The 10,099-nt window shown below is 46.4% G+C and overlaps 1 protein-coding gene across 1 annotated transcript in view; it reads left to right on the top strand.

The window, feature by feature from the left end:
• LOC114050229 (E3 ubiquitin-protein ligase DCST1-like) overlaps positions 1 to 10,069 on the top strand; it is a 15,423-nt gene extending 5,354 nt beyond the window's left edge. Inside the window, 9 exon segments of the mRNA XM_027871876.1 lie at positions 218 to 339; positions 1,105 to 1,262; positions 3,952 to 4,051; positions 4,204 to 4,299; positions 4,561 to 4,687; positions 4,943 to 5,059; positions 6,248 to 6,390; positions 6,646 to 6,759; positions 9,818 to 10,069. Of these exon segments, the coding sequence (XP_027727677.1) occupies positions 218 to 339; positions 1,105 to 1,262; positions 3,952 to 4,051; positions 4,204 to 4,299; positions 4,561 to 4,687; positions 4,943 to 5,059; positions 6,248 to 6,390; positions 6,646 to 6,759; positions 9,818 to 10,069 (1,229 nt within the window).
• The last annotated feature ends 30 nt before the right edge of the window (positions 10,070 to 10,099 follow it).

The raw sequence follows: 10,099 nt of genomic DNA, 5'->3' as shown, positions 1-10,099 counted from the left end.
AAGCATGAATGCCAGTTACATAAGCCTCACCAGCTGGTCATCCAGACCCTTCTTATTCCTGTCCGAAGGCTAGAAAGGAGGGTAATGACTTGGAAAGGCAGCTAGGGGGCTGGAGAATGAGGGGTTCTGGTAAGGAGATAGGCAGCAGCAGGGCCCCAGGGTAGAAGGTAGCCCTCCTGATTTATTTTTCTCGTGCATTACCTCCTCTCCTCATCAGTAATGCAGCCCTGGTGCCAATATCGAATCCCGGTGGAAGGCAACTTTGGCCAGACATATGATTCACTCAACCAGTCCATGCAAGGGCTGGGAGGGGAGTTCTCCGCCCAGTTAAAAATCAAGGTGGTCGTTGAAGAGTGAAAAGAGATCAGCCTGGTGATGGGTGTGAGGGGTAATAGAGCAGAACGAGGGAGGCAGGGTGGGTGAAGTGACCTGGTGGGAATGAAACACGGGAACAGATAGACATAAGGCAAGAGTTGGAGCAATAATAATAATAACTAGCCTTTATAAATGGGGCAGCTAGGTGGTGCCACAGTGCATAGAGTGCTGGGCCTGGAGCCAGGAAGACTGGTCTTCCTGAATTCTAATCCTCAAACACTTGCTAGCTGTGTGACCCTGGGCAAGTCACTTAATCCTATTTGCTTCAATTTCCTCATCTGTAAAATGAGCTGGAGAAGGAAATGGCAAACCACTCCAGTATCTCTGCCAAGAAAATCCCAAATAGGGTCACAAAGTATGGGACATGCCTGAAATTACTGAACAATGACAAAAGCATTTATATAGTACTTTAAGGTTTGCAAAGCACTTTATAAACATCTCATTTAATCTTCACAAGAACCCTGGGAGGCAAGTGCTGTTATTATCCCTATTTTACAGACAAGGAAACAGAGAGGTTTAGTGACTTGCTCAAGGTTATACAGCTAGCAAGTGTCTGGGGCTGGATTTGGACTCAGGCCTTCCTGAGTCCAGACCCATTGCTAGGCCTGGTCAAGACCTAGCTGCCTCAAAGAATAGTGTCTAAAGGAATTGAGGGACTAGGGGTTATCTCAAGCTGGACCAATTTATCTTTCTCTCCCCACTCTCTCTGAATCCCTCTTCCTGCCCTAGAAAGAGAAGCAGACAGCCCTGCTGGGCATCAATGTGAGCAGGGCCCAGCTGAGGGAGGAAGTGAGGGATTACGTGGACTATCAGGTGGCCCAGCTGGACGGAGCCTTGGGGCTGCTTCGGATCCTGCTTTCCTGCACTTTCCTGTTGGTTTTCCAGGCGTGAGACAATCATCATCTATAGTATAATCATGACATCCACCGCAGCCCCTTACTTGGGCACCATCTTCACTCTCATCCTGGCCCTATCACATTCCCAACCTGTTGGGGACAGGGGCAGCCCTGGGAGCTCAGGAACTGCAAGGAGGTAGGATGGGCAGGGAGAGAGAGGAGGGAAGACCTTTCAAAGCCAGACGGACTGCCTCAACGGCCCCCACCGCCCCACAGGGAGTCACAGAACCATGGGGTCTTGCAGCAGCGAGATGGCAGGGATCATTCAATCTCGTTCCCTCGTTTTACATGTGAGAAATCAGAGGCCCAGAGAGGGGAATCCATGATTTGCTCTTGAGTAACAGAACAGGAAAGGGGAAAGCTAATCTTCTGAATTCTGTTATAGAGCCTCTCATAGAATCATTTTATCGTTGATCTTTATTTATTTTATTTTATTTTTTTAGCTAGACAGTGGGGTTAAGTGACTTGCCCAGAGTCACACAGCTAGTAAGTATTATGTGTCTGAGGCCAGATTTGAACTCAGGTCCTCCTGAATCCAGGGCTGGTGCTCTATCCACTGTGCCACCTAGGTGCCCCATCATTGATCTTTAAAGCTCCTCATTTTATCGAGGCCTATAAAGGCTAAGTGACTTGTCCAAGGTCATGAATCTATTTAAGTAGGAAGACCAAAACTCAAACCCTGGTCTTCTGACTCATATCCACCCCTAATCGACTACATCTGAAGCCACTTTTATTCCTTATTTTGGATGCTGGCCATTTTGCCATTAACTTAAAAAAAAACATTCCTGGGGAATCTTCTTTTGCCTTGATTTCTGTATCATCTGTAATGTCCAAAGCCTGCTTTCATTTCTTCCTGTATGATGATTGGTCAGCAATTTTCCTCCCATTTGGATCAAAGTCCTGGGCACCTCACCCAGGCACCACACCTACCTGGAGGCAAGCTGATTCTTGGGAGTTTGCTTTGGCCTCTCCCTCCAGCCACCTCACTGCTTCTTTCAAAGACCTTTGGACTCTCACTATCCCTCCTTGGATACTTCCCCCCACCCTTAAGTATTGGGGGAATATAGGGGGTGGGATGTTGGTTTTTAGGAGTTAGCTCCTTAATAGTAGGAATGGCTCCTGGAACAATACCTTGGCAGCCAGACTGTACCATGGGTCTCATCAGGCCTCTCTGGCCTGTGGCCACCTAAACTTTGATTTTCCTTCCAATACTCCCCTCTGGGTATTGTCCTCTGCAGGCTTCCAGAGCCTCTACCTAACTCCATCTCCTGGCACTGGAAAATAGAGGTTATTCACCCTCCCTAGCTCAATCAATTAATAAGTCTTTAGAGAGTGTTGGTTGTGTTATAAGACAAGAATGTGTGGGACATACAGTTCCCACTCTCAGAGAACTTAGTGCATAGTTGAGGAGACTAGACAAACATACAGGAAACAATCAGAATAACTATATAATATTGACTAAGTATTGCAATGTAGGAGATAGAGATTGAGATGGACCAGAGGAATCAGGGAAGGCTTCTTGGAGATGGTGGGCCTTGAAGGTTAATTAGGCTTTGGCTGAGCCAAGAGAAAGGGGAAGGCATTGCAGTATGAGCAAAATCAGAGATGGAAACATATTTGAAATCTATGTAGGACTGAAAAGTCAAGCCTGTCTTGGAAATAAGACTGGGCATGCACGATGGGAACTGGTTTTGAAGAGTCTTGAAAGAGGCATGTGGCACAGTGTATAGAATGGATTGGAGTTGGGAGAGACTGGAATTAGGGAGACTAACTTGAAGGCTGCTATAAAAATGCAAGCTTGAGATGAAGAAGCCCCAAACTCCACTGGTAGCAGTAAGAGGGGTAAGGAAGGGATGAATCCAAGAGATGTTTCTTTTGTAAAAAGTAAGTGAACGCTTTATTGCTATTCCTTTTTTGCATTGCATGTCCTTTATATTATATGTCCTTTCCCAATAATAGCATGATATTTTCCCAATTCACTCCCAATAGAAACCTTCCTTGCAACCAAAAAAGTGGAGAGACACGCAAAAAAGATTAGTACATTGGTCCATACCGGTAGACCGCCACTTCTCCACTAAGGGTCTTCTGAAGTCATGACTGGTCACTGCATTGATCCAAAGTTTTTAATGTTTGTCATTACTGCACCACTGTCATCGTTGTGTAAATTGTTCTCCTGGTTCTGCCATATCAGCTTGTACAAGTCTTTCCAAACCTCCCAGAATTCTAAAAGTCGTTACCAAGGAAGAAGTGACAGGACTAGATGACATGACAGGTTGGATGCAGGGGTGAAGGAATAAGGCGTTAGAGTTCAGCCCAAAAATTCTAGCTCGGGTGACTGGGGAGAATGGTAGTACCACTCGGGAAATGGAAAGGGGAGCCAGGGCAAAGATGATGAGTTCAGTCATGTAGAATTTGTGGTGCAGGTGGGACAGTCCCATGGATATGTTTAGCTGGAATCTAGGAAGGCAAAGCTGGGTCCTAGAGAAAGGTTAGGTCTAGGCGCATAGTTTTGGAAGCCAACTGCCTAAAAGAGATAGCTGAAAAAATAGAGCAAATGAGACACCCCCCCCCCCCCACCAAGGAGAACAAGGGATAAGGAAGAGAAGGGCTTCACTTTGGAGAAAGTTAGGAAACATCTGGGAAAAGGAAGCAGGGAAGGAGATGAGTTATTCCTCTTCAGGGCCTTCTCCTACACAGACTACTATTGCCAAGACATCCGTTTCGACAACATCTACATCAGTACCTACTTCTACCAGATTGATGACAGAAGGAAGAAGCTGGTAAGCAGGCATTGCCTGATAGTCAGCTGTCAGGCCTGGGCCCTAGAAACCCCCAGAAATCTTTCAGTGTGCTCGGAGATGGTTTCTATGTGGGTAGGGATAGGTTCAGAGGACTAAAACCACACCTGGTACTCTTGGCTACTCCTCCACAGGGCAGAAGGAGTCTCCTGCCTCTCCGAAAAGCTGAGAAAGCCACTGTCATTTTCCCCTTCAAGCTGACCATCCAGGCAACTGAGATGAAGAATGTGGTGAGGAGGGCACTGCTGGGCCTAGGCACCTCCAGGCCCAGGCATAGGAGGGGGAATCTTGTCTTTAACTGATAGGTGCCATAGGCCCCCAGAAGCCACTTGGAAGTATAAGAGGAATAGGGGGAGGAAATTGAAGGTTTTAGCTCTCAGCCACTGGACTCCAAGGGTAAAATAAGGGTCAAAGCCTTGGGTTCCAACCTTGGTGCTCCCCCAGACAAGCCAAGCCCCTCTGGTGGTCTTCAAAGCCATCTAATCTTGTAGATTCGGGAATTGCTGGAATCCTTGCCAGTGCTGATGCTGTTGCTGATTCTGTGTGTGTTGGACTGGGCCTTCTATACCATCTTTGACACCATTAGCAAGCATTCCTTCCTACAGTACACCTTCAGCAGTAAGCCCTCTTCCCTTCTCCTGCTCCTTGGAAATCTAGCCTGAAGGTCCTATTATTTCTCTGCTGGCTCCTCACTCTTTTGACCAAAATACTCACACTCCTAGGAAACCCAGGAACCTTCTCCCATCCCCCTACCCCTCTCCATCTCCCAATGATAAGAGGCACAGCTCTCAGCATCACAGATAGCTTTGCTCTCCACACAGAGGCTCTCCTGACATTGATCCCTTTTCCCATCTATGCTAACCCCACTCCCAGGCAGTCATCATCTGGAAGTGAACGTAGGGGGAGATTCCATGTTGGCCAGACTCCTAAGAAAGACGATCGGGGCCCTCAACACATCCTCTGACCTTCTGATAGAGTCAAGCAACATAGGTGAGTGGATGGAGGAGAGTTCAGGCCAGGGTTAGCCAGGCTGGAGAATATTGTGATGGGTGAAATCTGAAATAACAGAGGAAACAATGGTTTGAACTTCTGAGCATATCGATTTATTAACCAATGCATACCAATTGCATAACAGACCAGGACCAAGCCTTCTCAGCTTTGGCATTGAACCATGAATACAAGGGGAGACAGAATTTTATCTCATTAAAATGATTAATCAAATAAGACTAATTAATTCAATGAAAATGGTTAACCAGGATACAGAATGAGGTAATCTGATTTCTAATTGAAGGAAAGATTAGGCACTTTCCAAGTTGGGAGGGGGAGAGCAAAGAGGTGCAATTTCCTGAACTCAGAAAAAAGAGGGGTCCCACTCCCCCCAAGTGTCTGTATTAGATCAAAGGAACATGAAAACAATAACTGACTGACCAGTATGGGGCCATTTTCCTGATAAGATGCATGGGTTGCTTGAGATACATAATTGTGAGAAAACTCCTTGCATCAATCTTCGGATCTGACTGAGTTTCTGGTCAGCATAACCTAGGTCCTTACCTAAGGATTTCTTAGCAACCAGTAGAGGTGGTCCAGCTTCCCAGTCACGCAGGGCTAGGTTCAAACAATGCAATAAAGTTTTCTCACAATTCCTGTAATTGAATAAAATTTGCTCACAAGACAGAAACTGGACTAGACTCATAATTGAATAGAAAGGGAACTGAGCTAGCTCCAGAATTGAGTCACAAGTGGTTCACTAAAGTCCCATAATTCCCTTAGTATACTGAGTTGGGAGAGCACAGATAGAGCAATTCAAAGGCAAGGGAGATAGGATATCAAAATGACCAGCTCCAGGAACTGGGGGTGGGAAATTAAGGGACCAAGGTCCCCCTCTCCTTCCTTAAAGCGTGGTGAAGTAGGAAGAATACTGCAGAAGCTGAGTTGGAATCCTAGTTCTTTCACTTAAAGGCTGCGTGGTCTTGGGAAAGTCACTTATCTCTGAGGCTCAGTTTCCTCGTCTAAAAAGCGAGGGGATTGGACTAGATGACCTTTGAAGTCCTTTCCAGGTCTAGGCCTACAGTTCTGTTACTCTTCTGTGAAAGGGTATAAACGCTGTCCCAGGAGCCATTCTTCTGGCACGGCTAAATTCTTCACATGAACTTTTATCCTGGGATCCTGCTCCCACAGCTTGCTTGCCCAAGCCAATGGGCATGGACTCCCAAGACTATATGAAGGCCTTTTTGCCTGCTGGGCTGCTGGTTCTGCTCTGCCTGACACAGGCCTTCAGCTACCGACTCCGAAGGGTCATTGCGGCCTTCTACTTCCCCAAGGTGACCAGGGCCCTTGGATACTAAGCCTTAGAGCCTCACTTCCCGAGCCTGTCACAGAATAATGGGACTGCAGAGTCAGAGAGGACCCCTCTGTTTGGAGGCCTCCCAATGCTTCTCTCCAGCCCCAAGAAGACCCCAAGGTGGTGGGAAGCACTGCCCTCTCCAGCCCCCAACTCAGAGGCTAGATATGATCTTGGCTTCCTGAACCTGTAAGGTATGGGGGAGACCCAAGGCACTTTCCGCTCCCACTCACAGAGAGAAAAGAAGCGAGTCCTGTTTTTCTACAACGAGCTTCTGAGAAAAAGGCTGGTCTTCACCAAGCTTCGTCGGACTATCATCATGCAGAGGGCTCAAAAGCAGGGGAGGCCTGTGAGTCCAGAACTTCCATTTTCTCCCTTCTCCCCTGGGTGGGGCTGGAAGGACCAGGGTCGTAAGAGAGGACTCCTACTTTCAGTGTTTCACCAAGCATCAGCAAGTATGTCATAGGATTTAGAGCCAGGAGGGACCTTAGAAATCACCCAATCTAGTCTCAAATTTTACAGGAGAGGAAAGAGGAAATCATTTATCCAAGTTCATACAAGGAAGCAAATATCATAAGCCAAATTTGAATCCAGGCCTTCTGATTTCCAATGCAGTGCTTGTTCTGGTACATTACCATGAAGGTAGGATAGAAGGCAGAAGCCCGACAGTCCCCTCTCCTTTCCACTTCCTATACCCCCACTGTCTCTTCTCCTAGGAGCTTGCAACTTAATTAAAAGGAAGGAGAAGGCATAGGACATACAGTAGCTTGGCAGAAAAATCAGAGTACTGGACTTGGAGTCAGCCAGACCTGAGTTCAAATCCTGCCTCAGACATCATAGCTGTATTACCCTGGACAAATCACTTTAACCTTTATCAGCCCTCAGTTTCTTCATCTGTAAAATGAGAACACCTACCTCAAAGGATTGTTGTAAGGATCAAAGGAGATAATATACAGTAAATTATTTAGCCATCTTTAATCTCTATATGAAAGTTAACTATTATTATGTCACAATTAAATTCAACTCACTAAGTATTTAAGTGCTGTGCTAGGTACTAAGGAAATAGTCCCTGCCCTCAAGAAGTCCACATTCTAAAGTGGAAAACAGATATGAAAATTATTAGGTACATACATGATATAAACAGAGTAGACTGAAGGTAATCTCAGGGGCTGCTAGGTGGTGCCACAGTGCACAGAGCACCTGGCCTGGAGTCAGAGAAACTCATCTTCCTGAATTCAAATCTGGCCTCAGACACTTAATAGCTGTGACCTTGAGGAAGTCACTTAACCCTGGTTGCCTCAGTTTCCTCATCTGTAAAAATGAGCTGGAGAAGGAAATAACAACCACTCCAGTATTTTTTGCCAAGAAAACCCCAAATGGGGTCACGAAGGTCAGACATGACTGAAATGACCCAACAACAATAACAACAAAATCTCAGAGGGGTGGGCACTAGACTCTAGCCTTATAAGGGAGTGAACTGAGTCTTGAGGGAAGCCATAGAAACTAAGAGAGGGAGGTAAGAAGGGAGAGCATTTTAGGCGTGGAGGACAAGCAGTTCAAAGGTCTGAAGACAAAATATGGAGTATGCCAAACACAGGACTTTATATTTGATCCTGAAAGTAATAGGGAGCCTCTGGAGAAGCAAGGAGAAGAGTGGAGGTGATATGGTCAGACTTACATTTTAGGAAATTCATTTTGGCAGCTAAGTAGAGAATGGGTTGGAGGGGGAAGAGATCTGAAGCAAGAGCACCAATCAGAAGACTCTTGCAGCTGTCCAGGTAAAAGGTGTAATAGCTGGAGTGCTGAGAAGGGAATAAACATGCATACACACACACGTGTGTATATGTATATAAACATATGTTTATATGCACATATGTGTGCTGCATGTGTATGTGTCTGGGTGTGTGTATACACACACACACGTACACCAGACGTGTTGTGAAGATAGAAATGACAAGATTTGGCTATATTATAGAATATGTGAGTCAAGTGAGTTAGGAGTCAGGAATGACAACAAGCCTGGGTAATCAGGAGGATGGTGATAGGGAAGGGGAGGAAAAGGCAAAGCTGGAGGGGGAGGATAATGAGTTCTGTTTGGGGCATGTTAAGTTTTTGAGCTGTCTGTGAGACATCCAATTCAAGACGTCCAAAAAGGGGTTGATGATGTGGGCTAGGAGGAAAACCAGGGCTGGATATGAAATAATAATAAATGCTAGCATCGATAGAACACTTAAAGGTTCACAAAGCACCGTACATTTTATCTTGCATGATCCTCACAAGAACTCTAGGAGGTAGGCGCTGTTATTATCCCTATTTTACAGATCAGGAAACTGAGGCTGAAAGGTTCAATAATTTGTCCACGGTCACACAGTTAGGTAGGTGTCTGAGGCAGATTTTGAATCCAGGTGTTCCTGACTCCAAGTCTACTGCTTTTACCCACTGTGCCACCTAACTGCCTAGGAATCATTTGCAGAGGTGATACCTGAAGCCCGTGGGAGCTCATGAGAACACTGACTTGTTATAAAGGAAAAAGAGAAGAAAGCCTGGTGGTCTTCCAGGCCTTGAGGACACCCATGGGGAACTGAGTATGACATGGATGAAGGGCCACCTAGGGAGACTGAGAAGGAGCAGTCAGAGAGGTAGAAGGGAAACCAGGAGAGAACAGTGTCACAAAAACCTAGAGAGGAGAGACAAGTGCGTATTAAGCACCTAACAGGTGCCAAGCATTGGGCTTAGTGTGGGCATACAAAGGCCAAAAAAAAAAAATAAAACCAACTCTTTTCTAAAGGAGGTCACAGTTGAATGGGGGAAACAACATGAAAATAACTACATATAAATAAAGTATACTCAGGATAAAGTATCAGATATTGCAGAGAGGTCAAGGAGGATGAGGATTGAAAAGAGCCATTCTATTCGGCAATTAAAGAGATCACTGGTTCCCTTGCAGAGAGCTGGATAGACAAAACAACGATAATATTTATACAGGGTTTTAAGGTTTACAAAGTGATTTGCAAATACTATCCCATTCTATCCTCACAACAACCCCGAGAGTTAGGTGCTATTATTCTTCCCATGTTACTGATGAGGAAACTGAGGCTGACTGTGGTTAGGTAACTTTTTCAGGGTCATACAGAAAAGTATTTGAGGCTGGATTTGAATTTGACAACTGATGAGCTCTGAGAGATGAGGAACGGAGGATAACCCTGGATTGCAAGTGTCATTGTCTCCATTTCAGAGAGACGTGAAGTTCTTCTCTTGTGTTCATACAGCTAGGAAATGTGGGAAGTTGAATTCAAACCCAGATCTCTGTGACTCCTATTTACCACTCCACAAGGGGGCCCCGCCCCTTTCTTACGAGCGCCAGCCATAGGAGAGCATTGAGGGGCCGCTCTTTCTCTCCTTGACAGCGCCACCGTCTGGTAGACTGGTGTTACCGCCACTTCCCCTTTCTGTGGCACTTCGTGCGCAGGCGCTGCGTGGTGTGCCAGGCCCCCCAGACGTCCGAGTCCTGGGTCTGCCCGACCCCAGGCTGCGGGGCCGTGTACTGTGCTTCGTGCTGGATAGACATGGGGAAGACGTGCCTGGCGTGCACTCCCCGCGACGAGCTCTCCTCCTCGGCTTACAGCAACAGCTCGGACGACGCCACCTACGCGGAGTGAGGGGGAGCCGGGCAGGAAGGGGCCAGTCGA

The sequence above is a fragment of the Vombatus ursinus genome, unplaced genomic scaffold (assembly GCF_900497805.2).
Source record: "Vombatus ursinus unplaced genomic scaffold, bare-nosed wombat genome assembly UNPS02014798.1, whole genome shotgun sequence".
Lineage (NCBI taxonomy): Eukaryota > Metazoa > Chordata > Mammalia > Diprotodontia > Vombatidae > Vombatus > Vombatus ursinus.
This window is presented reverse-complemented; position numbering and strand designations above follow the sequence as displayed.